At 35.3% G+C, this 24,248-nt stretch overlaps 1 protein-coding gene across 6 annotated transcripts in view; it reads left to right on the top strand.

Annotated features, from left to right (window-relative positions):
- The window catches only part of SCHIP1 (schwannomin interacting protein 1), a 138,745-nt gene extending 116,310 nt beyond the window's left edge, over positions 1 to 22,435 (top strand). For 3 of the 6 annotated variants that reach the window (XM_039361079.1, XM_039361084.1, XM_039361083.1), the window contains exons 3-9: positions 1,242 to 1,360; positions 6,892 to 7,009; positions 8,411 to 8,608; positions 12,034 to 12,157; positions 13,541 to 13,634; positions 14,550 to 14,629; positions 16,290 to 16,735. In XM_039361079.1, the coding sequence (XP_039217013.1) occupies positions 1,242 to 1,360; positions 6,892 to 7,009; positions 8,411 to 8,608; positions 12,034 to 12,157; positions 13,541 to 13,634; positions 14,550 to 14,629; positions 16,290 to 16,327 (771 nt within the window). In that variant the 3' untranslated portion in view covers positions 16,328 to 16,735. The other 3 variants (XM_039361082.1, XM_039361085.1, XM_039361086.1) reach the window with 3 other exon arrangements.
- Positions 22,436 to 24,248: the final 1,813 nt, after the last annotated feature.

Below are 24,248 nucleotides of genomic sequence, written 5' to 3' on the forward strand. Positions count from 1 at the left end.
AGAATATATGAATCTCGGGATTGAACTGTTGGGTGCTTGGTGCTCTCTGAGCTTGGCTGTTTGGCTTACAAGATGTTCCTTCCCCAACTAAGGAACGTCATCAGTGCTTTAAACTGATTGTTTAGGAAGGTTTTTGTTAACTATAATTATAATGGTATATATAGTCAAACATGACAGGAGTAAATTAATGTATATTATATTGTAGCTTTTCTTAAGATTATGCATAATTGTTCCCCATATTAAGCTGCATTTTTATGTCATGAAGAAATCATAGATGCTATGACATCAATGTAAATTGGGAAAGCTCTTAGTCCAGATTATTATCTCATTAAGAGTTATTTTCTGGAGGTCTATAATAAAACCTTTTTAACTGTGCCTTTTCAGTGAAACATATAGTAATTTTCAAAACTGATAAAGTTATTGCTGAGGACGCAATCTTATCTTGATGATGATGCTAGCATGTAGATTACAGACAGTAATATCCATCCTCACCATCCATCCTTATTTTACAAAGGAATGACTAGTATCTTTTTATATTAGATTGTTAATTAATATTCTGGTTATATTTTTTAAAAAATTAAAATCGGTGGTAGTTTTGTTAAATGCAGAAAAGGCTTTTGATACAGTGCAAGGGAAATTTTTGAAATAAGTCCTGCCTTATATATAACAATCAGTGGAACTGGACATGAATTGTTAATATATGCCAATGGTATACAAGTGGTTCTTGACTTATGACCAATTGCTTAATAATATGATAGAGCCAGACACAAAATAATGTCCAGTGAGTTACCTAGAACAGATAAATACCATTACTATTACAAGTGCTATAATGATAAACATTTTGGGACAATAAAAGAGAGTGAAATCCTAACATCTTATTTTACTACCTTCATTATTCTAAAATAAAATATTTACTTCAAGGATTTTTTTTTATTCTTTTTTTATTCTAACTTTTTTTCCATTTTGAAAAAATTGGGGACGCTGAAGAACCAAAAGGGAAATGGGATCTATTTTTTTCCCTTTTTTCTTTGCATCTCTAGCTGTAGAGCATTTAGACATACTTTTACATTTATTCAGTATTTGCTAGATACAGTGAGAGTAAGCTCTGTGTCTGCAACTGCTCTGGTATCTCTCATTTTAAATTACAAGTTATGATTTCTGATGTTTATACAACTCAAAAAATGTTTAAGAGGAATGTGGTTTGTCATCAGTAGCTCGATTACATTTTTTTCTCCCCTTAGGCGCAAAAAAATGAAAGAGAATCTATCAGGCAAAAACTGGCACTTGGAAGTTTCTTTGATGATGGCCCAGGAATTTATACAAGTTGTAGTAAAAGTGGCAAGCCAAGCCTTTCTTCTCGGTGAGTAACAACTAACCCAGTACTTGGCATATTTCCCATTTTAATACATTTCAGCAGGTAAGAGTTTAAAGCATGGTAGAGGCAGACATAAAGCTTCAGTTTATGCTTTGAGAAAATCATAATGTTGGCTTTGCAAAGAGATATATCTCAGGTATCTGAACTCCATTTTGTGAGGATTTCAACTTATTTAATTTCTAGTGGTATTTGTTTTACTGTGCAAATGTCATATACATTTTCACTTTAATAAATGTGAAGGTTTTCCAGAATTGGGTCTGAGCTTTCTTTAATATGTGTTGGGAAATATATACCTTTATATTCTTTTCCAGAAGTCATTTTGAGGTTGAAAGACAAGATACAAATATTTTTAAAAATGCCAATAGCATATTTTATTAATCATGCAATATTTAAAGCTCTAAAAATATTCAGAACATTATGTCCTGATATAAATTGAACTCCCAATGTAGGTCACAAGACTTTCGACATCCTCATTGTATTATATATTTGCTTTGTTGTGTAGTCAGTGATATTTGGGTTGTGACATAATAATGCAAGACGTGAAGAATTTAGAGGTGTTTTCTACTGTGGTGGACTTAATTGAACCTGATCCCCAAAATAGCAATTTGGAGTCCTGATATCATTTTTGGCTTTTTTCCCACAAAATGTTGCAAAGAATCTTCCATTCTTATCATCTGAAACTACAGTAAGTAGGTTGCACCTCCTTGAGAAGGATTCAAGGGATCACTCAAGACAAGATGGTAACTTGCCTTTGACCTTCATAACAGCATTGCATGAGCAACATATTCTCTCCTACAGTAACATCTGAATGCAATAAACATACCATTGGCCTACCTATGTGTAGCCATACACCCACACAAACATTTCTTTAGATTGAATAACTTATAGGCTCTTACTATTCCAGGAAAACTGGAATATTTTTAGGGTTGAAACTAGATTTTTCCCCAAGTTTCAGGGATTCCTCTAGAGCAAGAAACCAATAAGCAATTAAATGCTTATGTTTTGTTTGAGAATTTTCTGTTACTAAATGTTTACTTTTTATATTTGGCCAGTTAATATAATTAGCCAAAGTGGAAAGCATTTTTAGATGGCAATTTTATTCATGCAGTTGTACCACAAAGTGCTTGTGTTATCTATTTCTTTTCCCTTTTAAAATATATAATTAAAATTAGCTTGGAAGACTTTTTTAAATGACTTTTTTTTGCTGCTGTCTTTCTTGGCCAGCTCTATCTTTTAGAATATTGTTGATTTGTGTTTTAGTGGTTTTTTTCATGACATAGAGGTTTTAAACAAACTGAAAAACAAATATTTTAATATTTAAATTATAAACCAAACAATGTTAAATACTCAGGCACAATTATTTGGAAGGGACATGGCTCCTTGCCTCTGAAACAAGTTCAGACAGCAAGATTGTTGGACAATATACAACAGAATCCCAGTTCTGCTTTATGCTATTACAAAAAACGCTTGTCATGAAATTCCCAGACAAGATACTCTGTAATATCCTGATTTCATGTCTTCCTCAATCATTTCTCCCCTTCTGTGCTTGAATTCCTGGCCATCATTGTTTAATCAAATTGACACATTTTTGGCCAGACAGATTTTGATGACATACATTAGGTCAGTTTCTTCATTCAGGATCACATTCTGGATCTTTCAAGTCACTCTAAAGATCAATATTTTCTGATCCAGTATTCAGTAATCTGTTAGCTAAATGGTGAACCAGAAGAACAGCAGCCACAACCATAAATCACATTGATAGTATAATGGAATAATTACTTTAAGTATGAAAGTTACATTTGATTATGTCACCAGATACATTTTAAATGGGGACTAGAAAAATATGTGGAGAATAGATCTGCAATTGCTATTCCTCTTGCTAGTACGTCCAGAAACACAGCTTCAGGAAAAAGTATGGAAGAGGACCATGCCCTCATTTCATGATTGTGAGTTTCCTGATGGTGACTGTGATACCAGAATGTGAAATTAAATGGGCTTTTGGGCTGACCCAAGAGATGGACTTATTCAGAAGTAACTTCTATTAAACTTTATGAATTTATTCCCAGGTAAATGGTACTAGGACTAAAATAAGTCCTAAAATTGCCTTCATACCTGAAATTAAGACTGTGCTTCCACATTTGACAGGGATATTATAACTCATGCAAAAAAGCTAGAAATTAACCTACAGTATTTTTCTTTTCAAACAATGCTAGAACAAAGAAGAAAACAGTCCCTGGGTATCTGTAATTTATGCCCTAAGGCTTAAAATTTAGATCTAATATCCACCGGAAACCTTGGGCATAGCATAAAATATACATATAATTATTCATTATATATTGCATATTAATAATGCATCCAAAGAAGCATTAAAGTAAATGGAAAGTAATATTTTACTGTCCTTTTCCATGAAGAGTAATACAAAATTAAATCGTGGGGTGATGGGGAGCTATCAAGGAATAATATAAATCAAAGCATATGGTTATTATGTCTTTGTTTGGTGATTACTTGTCCATCGTATTTCATGTTCTTAATGAACTAACAGATTTGGAATAATTTTCCTATAAATTATGATTCCTACATGAATATTACATATATGCCTGGAAAAAACATGTCTTTCTATGCAACCTACTATGTATCTGTGGTTATAAATTATACTTAATTGTTTTATGGCTTGACATCATTCCTGACAATTCAGGAATTTATTAATTGAGAATGATGAATAGAAGTCCAGATATCCAGAATGATAAGAGCATCAGACTCATAATAAATACTTATGTGGAGCAATTGTTTTGTAGTAGGCCAGCACCATGTATTATTAAAATATGCTTTTAAAAGTATTGCTTTATTTCAGCCTCACATGCAAGTTATTAATGCTTTGGCAGATGCCTCTCTGTAAACACAAATAGATGTCTGATCCTTAAATTTTAAATGTAAGTCCTTTAATATATATGTAGATTCCACTGCAAAATGAATCAATGCTGCAAATTGCAGAAGGTACTCTAAGCCACCTTGTGGCCGATCTCAGGATTGGTTAGATAGCAGGAATGTGTAGTTAAAGCATTTCTTTGTGTGTCTTAATAGGAAGTGATTATATTTTTTATTATTTTTATTATTGCTGCAGGTAAGTTGTTTTCAACATTGTAATTTCTCTCTTTCTTCTGTCAAAATTTGAACAATACTTTAACAGTCCAGATTTAGTTTATCAATGACCTGGTAATGTATTTCATATTCTCATCTAGTAAATTATTTCATTTTTCTAAGAGGGGCTTAAGGTATCTTTATAACAGGCATGAGTTTGGCATTCCACTTCCCTTCCTTCCCTGCCTTTTTTTAAAGGTTCAATAATTGTAAGTTAAAGCACAAGCAATTTGTCTTGCAGAGACCCCTTCTACTTAAAGTGTACAATAGGACTAGATAAAAAGAGTAGGAAATATAGTTACTCAAATTCACTGTATTAAGGTGACATAACCTTAATTTAGTTTTAACTAACTTTTTCTGTGATGAACTGCAATTTCAGTGCTGGATATAATGCTGCAAGTTGAAATCCAAAACCTTTAAAAAAGAATGTGTTTCACAGTCAAAGGGAAATTAAAATCAGTTTTAAAATTAACCTATAAGCAGGCTTAAAAGGTTTAACTCTTAATATAAGAATTACACCACTCACACCACTAAGATTTATACATGGTATATCAGTTTTCCCCAGTTTATAAAATAGATATTATTATAGCTTATTGATGAATAAACATTTAAAATAAAGCCAAACAGATTTCTATCAGCTGTCTCCAAGTCCAACAATTGTATTTTGGAACTTAGATGTATCCTTTTCTATACCTTTGTTCATGTTATATGCAGGTTTAGGATTCAGTAGAGGGAACGTCTAGCTCTGCTTGTTTGGGATCAGAATCTAAGAAGGGCCAGGCTTGGTTTGGACTGGAATTGGGAGACCTTGAGGAAATAGGCATGGTTGACAAACATCTAAAAAAAAAATAGCAAACCATCTACTTGTGTCTGTGCGGTCACTGACAACTGAGATCAACTTGAGGGTGTCTTTTTTTAACTTTTTATGGCCCGTAGAGAAGCTACTACTAAATCCTTACTTCTTCTTTCCTTCTTATTTTAAGGTGCCTTACCTTTGCTACTCAGTAGGGCTTATCAGCAGAAGATCCATCCCTGGGATGGCTCTTTGCACCATTAACTCTTCAAATAAGCCTATGAGTTGCTGTAATGATGGAGACATTTGTTGCTTGGACAGAGGTCTGCAACCAAAGTTGAATAAGCTGCAGTTTCTGGTGTATTTTTTATTTTACTTTAACTGCAGTATATATTTATATATAGAATTCCCATTATCTCCAACTACAGTTACCTATCTTAATTTGGTTATATTACAGCATTTGATTATATTTTTATTGGCACAATACATATTTTAATTTCAAAATCACATACACTAATCTTTGTTTAAAATGAACATATAAACTAATTTCCAAACTTTTTCTGAAGAAAAAGACAAATATTTCATTGGAAATATAATATTTCTAGATCTCCCTTGAAACCAAACAGGATTAGTCTTCTCATTGTTTGAAATCCCACATTATTTTATATTGTGGCTACTTCTCTGGTATAAACATTTGGACAATATATTTTCCTCTTATTTTTATGTCTAAGTATTTAAGTGAGCATTCTTCCCTTTTGATAAACAGATGTACTTAATCCTGTACAGCATTAGTGAACCCTGAAGGCCAGGTGTGAACTTTGGAGGCATGGATATAGCCTCTGCAGAAAAATTCATTGCTATAGAATTTTATTTTCTAATATGATATGAAAAAAAATTATTAATATATGGGAAGCTACTCATATTTATTTTAATCACTGTCTTGCTCACTTCTTTTTCTTACTTATTGGAGTATGGATTATTTTGCCTACCTTTTGGCGTGTGGGCCTGAGGATAAAATTTCAAGGCCAAATGTCGGATGTCATACTCACGTCTACCCAAGATGATAATTGTAAAGACCATATTGACATTTATTCTAACTTGTTTACCTGCATTTCAATTTCTGAATTCACTGTATTATAACTACAGGTAGTCCTATATAGATATGTATACATATCTGTATTAATTTTTTAACTTTTATAATTAGTAACTGTTTGTATTTTTCCTTCCTATGCTTGTCTATGACTATAATAAAGATTTGATTTAATTTGATTTGATTTGATTTAATAACCACTGATAATAGTTAGATCTTAGGAAAAGGTGTAATATCTGGAACTAAAAGTCTTCTGTTAAATATTTGTTTCTTAATAATTGTTCCAATCTAATCTTTTTAGCAATTTCATGCAAGTTAATCTAACTAAATTTTATTTAAATGTATGAGCAGTAAAGTATGTAGCTTTTGAGTATAAACATTTAAGATTAGAAATAATCCTGTTTAGTTCCACTTTTAATCCACTTTATAGTGATTAAATGCATCTAGCATCCCTGCAGAAAATGATAGCTGTCACTCTTCTTTTTTCTTTTCAAGGTTACAGAGTGGGATGAATTTGCAAATTTGTTTTGTCAATGATAGTGGAAGTGACAAAGATAGTGATGCTGATGACAGCAAGACTGAAACTAGTCTAGATACACCTTTATCTCCTATGGTGAGTTTTGCTGTTGATCTGATAAGCACACGTTGATCCTTCACAAATGTTGGGAAGGATAAACCACCTTCTTCCACCACAGTTTCAACATACTTTTAATACAGTACGTTCATTAACAATCTAAAGACTGACTTTTTCAAGGCACTTTAAGATCAACTCCCCCATCTGCTTGCTGGAGGCTTCTGGGTATTAAAGTCTACATATTTTAAAAGTTGCTGAGATTGAGAAATACCAGTATAAAAGATAATAAATACCTTTTCTGGTGGCATCATTTGCCACTAGGAATTACATGCAGGGCAAGGACTGCTGCTCTTGATGGCTTGGTTTGTCGAGAATCCAGTCCTAACAATGGGCAACCGAGAGGCCTTATACAGCTATCTAAGCCAGTGGTTCTCAACCTGTGGGTCGGGCCCCATTTGGGGTCGAACGACCATTTCACAGGCGTCGCCAAACAACGCAGTCCGCCATTTTTTCCCCCTTTTCCTTAGCTGTGCTATTCCCTTTTATTTCTATTGGCTTTGAAAGCCAATAGAATAGACTCTCTTGAATAGAGTCTAATTCTATTGGCTTTGAAAAGCCAATAGGAATTGTCCAGGCTGTCTCTGCCCTGCTGAGCCCGCCAAAAGTCCCATTCTGCAAATGGTGCTGCACCAGTTGAGTAGTCCTCGACTTACGACCGGTTGAGTAGTCCTTGACTTACGACCAATTGGGGGTCGCGGCATTAAAAAGGTTGAGAACCACTGATCTAAGCTCTCTACATCTAGAACAGAGATGCACAATATGCTGGCTAAATTTGACAGTGACATTTAAATATGTTTTAAATAATATTCAATGCTTTTCCTCTATGATTAAATTTCTCATTAAAACATGAGACTTTCAGCTGGGGGGGGTTAATTGTTAAAACTAATTTTGGATGTGACTCCCATGTACTTGCTGGCCCTGTTGATTTCTCTGATGTGGCCCTACCCACTGCAATCCATCACGAGTTAAAGGATGATGCAAATGTTATGGAAGAATAGCGTTCTATTTATTTATGTACTGCCTGATTCCCAGTAACTGTAGGCAGCTTACGGATTGTTAAACTTTAAAATATTTTAATACAAGAAAAAAAATTAAAACAAGAAAAACATTCCTAAACAAAAATAGAACAAAGATGGCAGAGATGACAAACTCAAAGAAGAAGGCTTCAGATATGCTTGCCAAAGATGACTTTGTTTATGTACATGAACATACATGTTCATATATAATAGTGTTGCCCACTTATATTATCTACATCAGTGTATAACTTTTTTTATTTGTACATATATCAAGTAATTACAAAGTTTTTTTACATCAGTATGTGGAATCTTAAAATAAGTCCATGCTTATTTTACATTTGCACTTTTTTTTTTTTTTTTTTAGAGCAAGCAGAGCTCTTCCTATTCTGACAGAGATACTACTGAGGAAGAATCTGAATCCTTGGATGATATGGATTTTCTCACAAGACAAAAGAAACTTCAAGCTGAAGCCAAAATGGCTCTGGCGATGGCAAAGCCAATGGCCAAAATGCAAGTAGAAGTGGAAAAACAGAATAGAAAAAAATCTCCAGTAGCTGATCTTGTATGTATCACATAAAAATTCATGCCTTTAATTTCCTTACATTTTTGGACTTTGTGGAGGGAAGTATTTATAAATTAAAGTGCTTGGGGTTTTTTTGTACGTTTTTTTAAAAAACGTATGGTTACTCCTCAAGTTACAGCCGTTTGTTCAGCAGCCATCCATAGTTACAAAAGTGCTGAATAGGAGGGACTTACAAGCAGTCAACAATGTTGCCGCTGTACTCATGTGATCATAATCTGGGCTCCTGGCAACCAGATTTCATGTATGGTGGTTGCCATGCACTGTTGTCACATGATCACAATTTGCTGCCTTCCCTGCAGCTTCCCACAAGCAAAGTCAATGGGAAGGAAGAAAGATTGCAAGTCACTCTTGTTAAGTCTTTCCTGCTCTCTCAGTAGCCCTCACTTAATGATCTGTGATCCTCACTAAAAAATGGCAATGGGGATTGCCATTGCTAAGCAGCCTGGTCACATGACATTGCATTTTATGATCATATAATTTAGTAATGGAAGTACTGGTTCCAATTGCTATTATAATCCTAGGACCACTTGAATTTGAATTGTATTTTATATACAGTGCATTCACAAAGTATTCAGACCCCCTTCACTATTGGCAATTTTGTTATGCTGCAGCCTGATACTACAGTTTTTGAAAATCTTTTTTTTTTTCTCATTAATCTACACTCAGTACCCCATAATGACAAACCGTTGTTCACTATTGAGTGGTTTTTGTGAAAAGCCAGATGTAAACACCAAGTTCTGGCAAAAACATCATAAATTTTCAGGTGATCATGGACATTGCACATATCCACAAATGAGTGCCCAAAATGCATTCATGTGACAGGGGACAGACATTCGAATCCAGGTCATAAGTCCCTTTTGAAGGGTACATGATAACTTTAAACAGTTGCTAAGCAACACTTTGTAAGTCAAGGACTACTTGTAGTAATGCTGGCAAAAGTGGTGAGATAAAGGGGGTAATGAAGGTAACATTTTCTCAGCCTTCAAATTTTTCTTGCACATGCCAGTTTTACATTTTCCTGTTTCATAGAAGAGATTACTCCTCCATCTCCAATCTAAAATTCAATGGCCCATTAAGTATAGTACCATCAGATTCTGCTGAAAGTGTGAATGGCATCACTAGCTTTAGTGGATAGGGAGTTTCCTTAACACATATTTCTAAATGTGCCCCCTATACAATCTTTAATCATTATGATCAATGATTGTAGCTATGATCTGTGACCTATCGTTTTCTTGTTGTGTGTACATTGAAAGCTTATGCACTGGAGACAAATTCTTTGTGTATCCAATCACACTTGGCCAATAAAGAATTCTATGAGACTATATAGTCTGTGCACTGATATGGAACCAAGAAATTATACAGGTAGTCCTCAACTTATTATCACAACTGAGCCCAAAATTTATGTTGCTAAACAAAACAATTGTTGTGAGTTTTTGCCCCATTTTACCAACTTTTTTTGCCACAGTTAAGTAAATCACTGCAGTTGTTAAGTTAGTAACATGGTTGTTAAATGAATCTGGCTTCCCCTACTGACTTTACTTGTCAGAAGGTCTCAAAAGAGGATCACATGACCTTTCAGTTGCAAAACTCCTGAATTTTGATCACGTGGCCATGGTGATGAAACGGTTTATAAGTGTGAAAAATGGTCAAAAGTCATTTTCTTCAGTGTCATTGTAACTTTGAATGATCACTTAATGAATGTTGTAAGTCAAGGATACCTGTATGTGCACTGTTCAGAACACTTTAATATAATATAATCAGCCTGACCTCAATACCTGGGAATATTCTGGAAAAGATAATCAAACAACAAATCAGCGAACATCTAGAGGCAAACAAAGCCATTACTAAAAGCCAACATGGGTTTGTCAAAAACAGATCATGCCAGACAAATCTTATTGCATTCTTTGACCAAGTGATAAAATTAGTAGACCAGAGGAATGCTGTGGATATAATTTACTTGGATTTCAGTAAGGCATTTGATAAAGTACTGTAGATCACAACCTACTACTTGATAAGATAGAAAAATGTGGGTTAGACAGCATCATCACCAGATGGATTCGTAGCTGGCTGACCGGCCAAACTCAGTGTGTGGTCCTCAAAGGAACTACAGCTACATGGAGGGAAGTGTGTAATGGGGTGCCCCAGGCTCTGTTCTGGGCCCAGTGGTCTTCAACATCTTCATCCACAATTTGGGCGAGGGGATAGATGAGGATCTCATCAAATTTGCAAACGACTCCAAACTGGCAGGAATAGCTAACATTCCTGAAGATAGGCTTAAGATACAGGATATCTATACATTTGGTTTTTCTTGCCTAAATGTAGAACCTTACTTTTTTCACCATTGAATTTCATTTTGTAGGTATATAGGTATAGTATACGTGGTACCTTGCTCAATAGTAGTAAATATGAGAGGGATCTTGGAGTCCTGGTAGACCAGTGGTTCTCAACCTTTCTAATGCCGCGACCCCATAATACAGTTCCCCATGTTGTGGTGACCCCCAACCACTTATACATCACCAGTTGCCAGGGGCGTGGCCAAAGAAAAGGGGGGGGAAATGGCGGACAGCCTTGTTGGCGACCCCCGTGAAATGGTCGTTCGACCCCAAATGGGGTCCCGACCCACAGGTTGAGAACCACTGTGGTAGACAATCATTTAAATATGAGCCAGCAGTGTGCTGCAGCTGCCAAAAAAGCCAACACAGTGCTAGGCTGCATTAACAGAGGGATAGAATCAAGATCATGCGAAATATTAATACCACTTTACAATGCCTTGGTAATGCCACACTTGGAATACTGCATCCAGTTTTGATCACCACAATGTAAAAAAGATGTTGAGACTCTACAAAGAGTACAGAGAAGAGCAACAAAGATAATTAGGGAACTGGAGGATAAAACATATAAGGAATGATTGCTGGAATTGGATATGTCTAATTTAATGAAGAGAAGGATGAGGGGGGACATGATAGCAGTGTTCCAATATGTCAGGGCCTGCTACAAACAAGAGGGAATCAAGCTATTCTCCAAAGCGCCTGAAGGCAGGACAAGAAGCAATGGATGGAAACTAATCAAAGAGAGAAGCAATCTAGAACTAAGGAGAAATTTCCTGACAGTTAGAACAATTAACCAGTGGAACAACCTGCCTCCAGAAGCAATGAATGCTCCAACACTGGAAGTTTTAAGAAGAGTCTGGACAGCCATTTGTCTGAAATGGTATAGGGTTTCCTGTCTGAGCAGGGGGTTGGACTAGATGACCTCCAAAGTCCCTTCCAATGTTTATTATTGTTGCTGTTGTTGTTATTATCAATGTTACTACTACTGTTTTGACATAAAAAGTTGATTGTTGCAAACAAAGAGTGTGCTGATAAAACTAATGCATACCTTAAATGCTTTAATGTTATTTTTAGCTGCCACATATGCCTCATATAAGTGAATGCTTGATGAAGAGAAGTTTAAAACCCACAGACTTGAGAGATATGACAATTGGGCAACTACAAGTGATAGTCAATGATCTACATTCACAGATAGAAAGTAAGTGGAAATACTTCTGCATTTTTTCTTTGTCTCACTATTATTCACAGTTTTTAAGGTCAAATTCCTGCATATTAGGTTCCATTGTTCCATTGTAAGATTATAATGAAATACTAGATAAGAATAAATCTTATCATTGGACACCATGCCTCTACCTGTAGCTTGGGAACCAATTGTTATTTTGTAATTTGCACACAGGCTTCCTCAGGGTTCTTCAGTTGAATAAAGTGACATTAATAAATTGGTAGTATTATTCTCATCTAAGATGGAAGAATAGATTATACAAGTTAATGGGATGATGGGAGAGAGTGCAGACATCCTCAAACAAAAAATTGAATTCTAGGCTAGAAATACATCTGTTTTTTTCCAGTATTGTATGAAAGAGCTTGGGGTTTTTTCTGGGAGTAAAAGACAATTTAGAGTCAAATTCAGCTTTTGGGTTCAGTTAATGATTTGCCATTGCCTTCTCTCTGTCACTTTTATTACCCACTCTGACCCCAAAGAATGGGTCAATTTGTCATGGAGAATTTGTGATTTTTTTATATAAATACATCATGTTTATTTATTGTGTATGTTTTAATGCTGTGTGATTTTTTTCCCTTTTATTGTTTGTTTTTATGTGGTATGCCATCCAGAGACACATTGTTTGGGTTGGGCAGACTTATAAATCTAGTAAATAAATAAATGTTCACCTCCTGGTGAAGCTGCAACTTGCCAACATTAGTTATGGTCCTGACACATATGGAGGAGACAGGTTGAGAAATACTGTGAGTCCTTTATCTAATTAGGGAGTGGGGAATTCATTTTAGTTGTTTTCTTCTGACATGAAATCAGTAGCTGTTACGGTAAGAACAATAGCTGCTTTCATGTATCTGTAGAGCCAGGGCAGCATCTTACATCAGTTTTCCCTATCATGTGGTTCTCCAGATGGGTTGGCATTAAAACATAGAGGTTTAGTCCCAACACAATTAGAGGGCACGACCTTCTGGCCTTGGCAATCTGCTGATGGCAAAAGCAGCTTTAGTCCCTTAGAAATTCAGTAGTGAGGATTTTCCATCAATTCCTTCAGTTGAAGAAAAGCCAGATGTTCTGTGGACTGCCTGTCAATTTAAGATTCTGTGTTACCTTGAGAATTTGTCCTTGATTATCGCATGAGACCTACAACAGTATTATTTCAGTATTTTGCTACTCACTATTCTTAAAACATGACTTCATATCCTTCCTAATTTATATGTAAGCCAAAAAAGTAATGAAAACCATTATATTGTTCGGAATGAGTTATCAAACGTATGCTTCACAATGGCTAAAAGTATCTAAAACGTTAGGGACAGAAGAGAAATAAGTCTAATTAAACTTCTTTTTTTCCCCCTTTTTCAAAATCAGGTTTAAATGAAGAATTGGTGCAACTGCTGCTTATTCGAGATGAACTGCACACAGAGCAGGATGCAATGCTGGTAGACATCGAAGACTTGACCAGGTTAATATCAGTGTCTATTAAATTCTGTTGGTAAGGCCTGTATGAAAATCATTTGATGGGGCAAATGACCTGTCACTTCTTTCTTTGGGTGGGAGGCAATGTTCTGAATTCCTCAAACTATTTTCTCATCAATGTAAGCTTAAATCCTATCCCGAAAGCTATAGAAAATCTCTATGAGATCACAGGTTGAAATGGCTTATATTTTTTTAGGGCTACACAACAGTGGCATTCACAGCAAGCCAAGATTTCATCAAAGTGATGAAACAAGCACAATGATGCTACCACATGTCCAACTTATTTGGCTGTTTACTTCTATTTTATTTTACAAACCAATATCATAAAGTAATATGCAGAAGCTTTATTTCTCCAGAGCTCTTTCTTATTCAGGGCAGAACTTGAGTAAATACTGTAAGAAGAAATAATTATTTTTTTTAAAAAGCTGTCCTTTTAACTTACAACATTCTTTAATGCAAGAGATTTTTTTTGTATTAATTATTTACCTTCAGTTGCTACCAAGCAAATTTGCTGAAACACCCAATCAAAACAACTGGTACCATTCCTCCTTTGATAGATAATGGTGTTTGGGTAAATACCTGACCTTCTTTTCTCTTGGAATCAAATTTTGGAACATTGAAAACAAATCTGGTTTGGTAAAGAGTATCCGTCATTATTGCTGGTAGGGTTTTTGATTCTGGGTTTGTTTGTTTTGCTATTTTATTTTTAACTAGACTAGTACCTGATTTTATGCGGGTGGCTTTGTCCTTTAAAATCAAAAGATGAATTGCAGATTTTGCCAATCAAACAATTGTCTGTGATTTATACTTTCCTATCTGGTTATTAATGGAGTTTCTTGAATCATTGAATCAATCTGTAATTTCAAATTCAACACTTTGTATTTTCTCTAATTGCCTCTAGTGTGATAATTCTGTCAGTTTCTCTCTCCTTTGCTTTGGAAAGATCTTGTTGCCAGAGAAATAGTAAAAGTTCTAACACAGGTATAGCCACTTCTTCATTCTAGAGTCTGTTTTAAAATGTTCATCTAGATTAGAATTCCAAGTGCGTTGGATTCTATTTCTGTCAGATCTCTTTCTCAATAATCTAGCTTTTTTCCTCCCTAATTTTGCTATATCTTGCTAAGGGCTCTTTCTCATGGTTGCATTAACATGCATTCTCGAGTTGTTGTTAGAAAAGTATGTCAGTATAACTTCTGCTGCTCTGAGTGTTAAGCACTAATCTGCACAATATTGGAAATTATAAGTTACCAGGTTCTTCCATTTTTATCACATGATAATTTAAGAGCAGCAATTAGATGGCTCTTTTAACATTGTGTCTCCTCCCAACCAGCTTGTCAGGCTTCCCTGCACTCTCCTGGAGGTATGGAAGACAGGCTTGGGCAAGTGTGGTGGGTGCCTAGGATGAAGGCTTTAGCTGCTTCTCAGTTAGCTGAAGTGATGAGTCAGAGCTGTTCTGCAATAAGGTCATCCGATGACTCAGATTTGCAGAAGCAAGTCTTCCCCTTAATGCTCCCTGTGCCTAGGAACTGGACCTGGCTTCTGAAAAAGTGCTTTAAAAAGCCAGAACTTGAAACCCAAGTTGTTTCTAACTATAGTTTATGAGTGTTCTGGCTGCCAGCTCAATAGAGCAGAGGAGGAATACAGTGTGAAGCAGGTTACACGAGCTATAGTTGCACACAGGTCCATCTATTTTATCCTAGGCCCATCTATCTTTTCAACTAAGTCAGCTGAGCTATTTTTGGACACCAGTTTACTGAGATTCCCTTTGCTTGGTCCAAAGAGGAAGCTGAGAACTCTATGTGAATTTCACCACAGTATATCCCAAATATACCAAATGGCATTGGAGTAGGTAAAATGGCACCCTTCTCTTTTCACCTACCCATAATAAAAGCAACAGCAAACATAACCCAACAAAATCTTTCTGACAACAGAAAACCTATAATGTACTCTTTGGGGACAAAATCCATGAAAAATCAACTGGCAGGGATTAGTTACAGTCTTTTGATAGATTGATATATTGCTGAACACAAATTTAATAATAGGAGTAGCAGTTTGTCACAAGAATACTATACTAGTATCTATAAGGAGCTCACAAAACACAGGTCTGCATTAGGTGGGCAGATGCCCCATCAGAAATCCAATGTCCAGCTTCTCCTTCAGCCCAAGCTAAATTGGCTGTGAAGGGCAGTGGTCACTGAAAGATAGTTAGTGTGCCTACTGCAGCCTTGACAAGCCAATAGGAGTCAACAAATGCCTATCCTTAACCACATCATCACTATTGTAGTGAATGAAGTATCATAGATCATACAAGTTCTAGGATGGAGCAGATGAAAAACACCACTAAGAACTGGAACTGTAAGGATTAATTTAGATCCTTCTACATTAAATTGGGAATAACATGTAGGCTACCTTATGAGGGTATAACTCTCTAAAAACAGTGGGGCATAGACTTGAGGATGACCCCAAAAATGCCTTTTTTAAAAAAAATATGTAGTTCCTTTGTTTCCTGCTTCTTGCTTCATGGGATAGTTGACATATATACTGATGGATTTTCCATCCAACCAGAAGGCTGCTGTTAATTATTTAAAGAATGGAACTGTGGTTGGCCATAGAAAATGACTTTGTACTTTTTTTACTTAAGGGAGCAAGATCAATCAAAATAACCCCAGAGATGGCTAGAAGATCAATGAAGTTAAGTTTCTGATTGTAGCCTCACCTTTTCTCCTCCCCCCCCCCAATTCTGAGTGATTAAAGAGGAGAGCCAAGTAATAGTGCCAACATGTATTTATCAAAGAATTAAATAAATAGATAGAATTTGCTGGAAAAAAAAATGCTTGTAGATATGATGGGGAAATTCACAAATTACCTGATTCAAAATACATATTGTGTTTCTGTGATTAATTCATAGATTTTGCCAATAGATACATACAATGACTTGAAATTGATTAATTTTGCTCTGATTGGATTTTTCACCTGGGATTTTCTCAACCTTTGAAAGATTTTAATCCTAAAAGAGAAGAATTCATCATCTGTAAACCAAGACTTAACTGAACCAAAGCAAACCCAACTATGTTTTTTTCTGTAATATTTCTCTTACAGTGTGGCCCCCTATCAATTCCATGATAATTTAGCACCATTGCTACAGACAAGGTAAAATACAATAAAAAACCTGTTTATCCAGATCTCTCTAATCCGTCCCCTCCTCATGCAATATTCACTCTTTCTCCTTTTGTAAACCCTGTGTTGTCCTTTGCTCCAAATTACTTTCCTATTTCCCAGATTGTCTCATTAAGAAAGTCTCTGTGGTAATTTCACAGCAATATATGGAACGTAAATTCATACAATATCTTCAGTGCTTATTTTTGATGCCACACCATTGATTATTCAACCACATAGTCTTTTTGATGGAACAAAGGTTTGGATGGGGTGATTTAGAGTTGACATTATTTGATAAATGCATGTAGATTGCCCTTTCTTCTCCCACCCCCTCCCCTTCCCAGTACTTTTGTAGATAGTAGTTTGAGAACTTAGGAAGTTTTGAACTCTTAAGTTTCATAAAGATCTGAAGGATTTGGAGTGAAAAATCACTTCAAATTGTGAAAAAAGTGAGTTGTACATAGGACACATCCTATTTTAATAAAATGCTTTTCAAATATATACAGTAATTTGTCTGCTTTAAAAATTTGGGCTGCTATGTTTTAATTGTGAATGTTGAAAAAAAGGAAACATAGCTTTATCTCAATTCATCAAGACATTCATTATGAAGTAGAATCCATGTTAATGTGAGCTCAGTCAGTACTTGCAAGGGCACATTTTGTAGGCAATCAAATATTTAAGCTAGCTTTTCCCAATTTTTGAAGTGTCCTTCAAAGATGTTGAAACTGCAACTCTCCTCATATGCATAGCCAGGATATCTGAGAATTCATAATAGAAGTATAACCAGAAGAATACCAGGTTATAGATGAACGAATGAAGCAGATTAATGTTTTATGTCTTTTGTAGTAAAATATGGTGAGCACACATCATATCCTCTCAGCAATTTTTGCAGCACTTGATGATCAAATGGTCCTTATCTATAGATATCTGGAAAATTAGACTACTCTATTTCAAAATTGGGAATTTTCATTAATATGTTTATCATTTTTATTATAATGAATTCTCCATTATGGATTTTCATGAACTTGAGGAAAGAGTCATATACATAGTAAAAAAAAGGGATGGATAATATCTATAGAAATAATTCCATGCCCTCTAGAGACAAAAATTAGGAAATGCATTTTTGCTCAGCTATGAAAACATGTGGCTACAAAGGACTAAACTGAAGAGACATTAAGCATATCACTAGTAATTTCTTTTTTTTTTCAAATTTTATTTACAATAGAGTTAAAAACAAACAAATATTGGATTTAACGTGACATTCCAGTATATATATTCTTATCAGATTATTCCACTTTTTACAATTAATCACTAGAAATTTCTTAATGGTTTGTAGCAAACACCAAGCTCTAAGATTTTACTTTTTAAAAGAATAGCCGCATAGAAAGAGTTGGTTAAACTATTCTCTTGTTGCAATCTCAATAGAAGTACCATCTTATTGCTAATAGCTTCTGAAAAAAAGCAACTTCCCATTAGAGAGTTAAAATTAAGATGGCAATTGCTACTATCTAAATTGTTTTTTTAAAAAAAACTAGACAGCTTTTCCTCTTGTCTTGTTTGGACCTGAAATAATGAAGCCTTTTCCCTTCATCTTGTTTGGACCTAAAGCGTAACCTGTTCAAAAGTTATACTTAAAAATGATAAAGGAGCATTCATAAGAGCACTAGGGTCTATACTTTAGTTGCATTTATTGCCCACTCTTGAATCTGGAAGTCTGCAAGGGAAGCATTTATTCACAGTTGCTTGAATTGGTGTAAGTCTCTTTGAAACTCTACTCTTGTGGAAACTCAGTAGGGAGAAACTGGAAGCTTAGAAGCACAGTCTGTGCAGATTCTTAATTCTCAATCATCTGGGTCATGGTTTTTCCAAAATCACCCTTTTCCGGACTTTCTTGGTGTTTTCTTTGCAAATGTTTTGTTTCTCATCCAAGAAGCTTCTTCAGTTCAACGAAAACACCAAGAAAGTCCAGTTGCCTTTTGAAAAAAAACACCTTTGGGCCTTAGAAGCACAGGTATCAAGCAAGGTATTGGTTGACTAATCAGGATGGGAGAGCTAACATTAAGCCACAAGTTATTAAATCATCATACTCATGAGATGGAACTATATTCCATTGTAAAATAGCATGATTTATAAGCTTAAGTATCTAGCCACTTAAAACGATTAGATAATAGGGAGTGGAAGAAACCTTTTCCTGAAGTTTTTGGGAGCTGCGTTATTTTAATAAATAAATAAATATGAAAATAATAGTCCAATTTGATATAACCTTGCAAATTGTTTCCTAAAAATTAGCTGTAAAGAGATGTGAAAACATTTGAACTCAATAATATATCAAAATCTTGGATACAGCCATGATACAGATAGTGCTCAACTTATGACTGGTCGCTTAATGGGATACTTCTGACTTGCTTTTGAAGTTCTAATGGTCAGGGGGATCATGGTCACCTGACTGCATTTTGGGTATTTGGCCACTGGGCTGCATTTTTGGCCATTGCAGTGTCCTGTAGTCACATGGTCACATTTTATGGTGATTTTGGCAAAAATCAGCATTTACTTTTGGTTTTTTAGCAAAACTGTGCCCATGGCAAATCATCCATTTCCTTAAAGGCTGCAGTGATTCACTTAACCACCACCACAAAAAGGATCATAAAGTCAGGTTGGTTACATTACTGTTGTAACTCGAGCAGATGTATTGGTGTGTTTCTTATCTCTTCTCCCTCCAAAATAATCAAATGAGCAGGATGTGACTGATAATGAGTACATCTGCACAAATATGTCTAGTAACATGCCTCTTGACCCTATTCCTGTTTAATTACTATTATGGCTATGGCCTTAACATAGGAGTATGAATCCCTGATTCATGCCATTTTAGAGGTTAAATAGGGATACATTATTGCCAGTACTAGCATCCAAAATAGTCATATATTTTTAAGTAATACATATGCAATACAGTTTTACCGTTGGTTTCTGTTCATGTACTTCCAGGCAGATGCCGAAACATTTTGTATTTCCAAAGCACAGAGGTGGATGGATGTAGACAAATGATACATTTTTGTAAACAGAAAATACATTTTTCTTATCATCTACTGTACCTCTCCAAAATAATCAAATGAAAAAGATGTGGCTGTGATAAGGAGTATATCTGCTCAAATATGCTGGTAGTATGCCTCCTGACACTACTCCTAAATGTTTGGCCAGGGCCAATATTGATTATTGCACAGCTACTCCTAAAAAAAAAAAAAAAAAATGCAAAATGCAGCCTTTAAGTTACAGTTCTATGTTTTCCAGCATGTTTTAAGAGTTCATGTGCTTTCCAGACAGTTTTAAACCATTCATTTTAAATGTTAAAATGTGGACTTCAACTCCAAGAATTCCCCAGCCAGCATCAGACAATAATTATTTTTATAAAAAAAAATTCTCTTTTTGTGTCTCTTTGTTTCAATGAATGTATTCTAACATTTGTTCATAGCTTCAACCATGAAGGAGAAAGATGGACTAGAAAAAAAGAAATTTACAGTTAGCACAATAATTCTCATCAATTAAATAATTTTTTCTTTCATATTCAAAATGACAATATGGTCCAAACCTGAACTTATCTGATGATAGATGCAGCCCTGGAGCCACAGGGGTCCTTATCCATTGTATAAAAGTGCTCATGTTTATATGCTCTTGTACAAAATGTTTGTGAAGCCACAATTTCTGTGTATTGCTTGATATTCGCTTCTTCGGCAGCAAAAAGTAACTGAGGCCTGAGAATATTTCTGCCATATTTGTTGGAGGGAAAAAAAGAACAGCCATTATTCCAACCTTGTGGTAATTTTGACAGATACCATAGTAGACTATTGTTAATGAGAAGTAAATGGCCTCAGTATTTACTCTTGATTTTATCACTGAGTGACAGGATAAAAGATGAAGGGGTTGCTTCATAGATGAAATAAGGTATGAAATAGCCCGACATGCTTATACAGCACCAAAGCAGCTCTTAAATTGATTTAGGAAAAAGAGACTGAAAGTAAAAAATGCTTTCTATCTTTGTTTCTTTTTGAAGACAAAATGTATGCAAGTCTATGTTCTCATTTTCTTTGAAGAGGAAGCAGTTGGGATGAGTTTCAATTTGGCAGCAGACATAATTCAGAGGCCATCAAGGCCAAGAGAAATCCAAGTCAACACCTTAGTGTAAAATGTGTCTATCTCCCATCTAACTCTGTGAACTCTGAGACAAGTCAGAAAGATTGATAAGGAAAGAATTTTAATTTGGATTTCCCTGTTTCCTTCAGGTGCATTATTACTATGCTACTCTAACATTTGTTTCCTTCTCATGTTCTTCTACACATTGTTGGTGGTTTTATTGTATTTTGTCTGGGAGCAGTATTTTGATATTCTTCTAGATCACGGGTGGAAAATCATGGCCCTTTATGGCTTGGCTCAGCATGGCTGGCTCAGGAATTCTGGGAGTTGAAGTTCACAAATCATAAAAGAGCCATGGTTCCCCACTCCTTTTCTAGATGATGAAGGGGCACAGCTTAACAAGATTAATCTTTGGAAGAAGAAAGTAAAACCTGTTTTTTCTCTTGAACCTTTTAAAATAAAATGTGTGTAAATATTAATGCACAAACACACACATTTTAAAGTAATCAGTAATCTTGGGATGAGGCCATTATATGTATTTATACTATTAATTTTATGTGTATAATATAAATTTGTATTATAAATGTATTAAATTTATATATATAAGACTAAACTAACTTTTGTCTTTCCTATCCCAAGATGTTTCTTCTGTGCGGTCGTTTTACATTAAAATGGAAAAAATTGGTTCATGTTGTGTTTCTGTGCAATAATGTAGTTTTTTCCATTTCTCTTCAGACATGCTGAAAGTCAGCAGAAGCACATGACTGAAAAAATGCCAACAAAATAAAATGGGAAGCATCCAACTAAAAAACAGACTAGAACTTTTTTTGCTTCTGTGGTTATACAAACACTGATGTCCCACACCTGGCACATGAGAAAATCAGTGTTAGCCATTGATTCTGGGCACAATCTGCCAAGCACCAGGAACCCTGCACGAACCCCTCCTTAAAACAATGGTGGATGCACAAAGTGCTTGGTGAATTGCTCCCTACTATCTGAAGCTTTATGTCCAGTGACTGGCCTAATTGCTTTTTTTAATTTATTTGCTGTTGGTTTGGGTTATTTTTTTTTACTTGTGCCACTAAATATTGGACATTTCAATAATCTTATTGTAGAACAAAATGTACAATACTTATAAACATTGCAAACAAGAAAAGAAGGAGGATAGTTTAACTTTTATTTTTGTTTATTTAGAGACTTTTAAGTTAAACAGTATTTTACCATTGGCTACTTTTTATCATTTCACTGTAGTTTTAAACAAATGAGACTGTAATTTGAAGGTGCTATACAAGTAAAAGAAAAAAAAATACATGCCTGCCTCGTAGTGAACTTGTAGCTTTCAGTAATATACATATATTTTACTCAGTTTTCAACATTTTGTGAATGTTGACTACCGAAAGTTCATTTTTAGATGTGCTATTTAACATGCGGTTGGGTTGAAAGAGTTACCTTGAAAGTTTTATGTATAAATATGTAAAATAAAAACTAAAAATTTCTTTCATATGATGCCTTGTTGTTGATTAGTGGAACAATGTGATGACTTAAATGGTATATATTTCACCATATATGAATAGTGAAATAATATTTTTCTATTTCCATCACCAAAAAATGTGTGCACTTGTCTACCATTTTAAATATTTGCATTATGTTACTGTGCATTCACTGAGCATACACAATGGCAGGCAAATTGATAGGTTTAAACTTAGCAAAAATACCTTGTAAGCTGATAATTAAGGTAATATTGTTGCTTAACTATGTATAAATTTTGAATTTAAGGCTAAATAGCACACCTGATATAGCAGTTTTTATGAATTATTTATGGAACTTTATAAGACATTACAATTGATAACATTTATAACAAATAACAAACATGCATGAACCATAGCAGTATTGGAGGAAATATTGTATGCATAAAGGGGGGAAAAAAACCTAAGCAAAACTAAGTGGAAAAAAAAAACAAGAAAAAAGAAACAAGAAAAAAAACAGAAAAAAACCCAAAATTAAATGCAAAGAAAAGAAGAATTCAAAATGTTGAGCTGTTTAAAGGTGTTCATTAGTTTCCTTAAATATAAAAGTCTTAATTATGTATTCAAACAAACATTACAATTTATTTATCACGTTTATACTTCCTTAATTACAGAACTGCTCCACAATTTATCTCATTTATCTTTTTGCTCTTCAGTGTTACACTTTTGCTGCTTACCATATTTGCTGCTTGTTCACCGACTTTGTGGGGGGGCTTATGTTGTGCAGTTTTTCTGCTACAGATATCTCTCCCATTGCAGACTCAGATAGCTTTCTCCTTGCTGGACATCTCTTCTCTTGTGGATTTTTATGGAGGCAAGAATATTTTTTCTGGATTCCATTTACCGACTACTGCCTATGATTGTTGGACTATGAGTTTCACTATAGCCTGTTCCCTCTGCTCTGGTTAAGAGCTAGAACAGAAGATTGGTTGCCTGCATGTGAATGGAAGAGAGCCCTTAACCAACTGGTGAGATCAATAGGGGATGGGTCCTTATGTATGAGTGTTGTGAATGTGCTTGCAAGTGGAATAAGAAGATGGTTGCTGGTGGTGCTGAGAATTAATAAAGATGCTAATCCTTCAGGGAGTCTGGCTTCCTTTCCCAGGGATGAATCTATTATTAAAGGACAGTGAGACTTCTCCAACCTCTGGAACTGGGGGGCCTGGAATGGAGGATGGTGCTATCTTTGGTGCAGTAGGGGCGGGCCAAAATACAGTAGTGACAGGCATGGGGTGATATTGTAGGAGACAAGGAGTGGACCACTCTCAAGGAATGCAGAATCATTGTCTTACACCAGTTTCGCATTCCAGCTGGTCTCAGCTCCTGTATCTAGTCAGTAAACTTTCAGAGGCCTAATTTCTGCTTTTAAATGCCAGACTGTTCTGTAATAAACCTCCCACATCTCCAATCTAATTGTCAATGAGAAGGCTGACTTGGCATGAGACCTAGCTGGGTCTGAAAAGAGAGGTGGCCCTTTCAGAGATTGTTCAGATGGCTTTAAGTGGGGCATCAGTAAAAACCCAAGAGCAGAAGTGAAGGTGTGGCAATAGTCATTCAGGATCTCTTACAGCTTTAAGGGACACTGCGCTACAGGTCACTAGATGTAAGACTCTGTTCATTAAGTTAGGCCCTAGGTATCAGTTGAGAGATTGTTGCTGTTGTACCAGCCTGTGGTGGAATGTAGTCTGGATTTGCAAGAGGGAGGGGCTGCTTTCCAGATGGCAAAGAGGCAGTGTGCCTTGGAAAGCCTGGTCTGCAGGAAGAGAGTTAAAAAAGTTAAAATGGCTTAAACC

Source organism: Crotalus tigris, unplaced genomic scaffold (genome assembly GCF_016545835.1).
Source record: "Crotalus tigris isolate CLP2741 ecotype Arizona unplaced genomic scaffold, ASM1654583v1 scf7180000019200.1136910, whole genome shotgun sequence".
Lineage (NCBI taxonomy): Eukaryota > Metazoa > Chordata > Lepidosauria > Squamata > Viperidae > Crotalus > Crotalus tigris.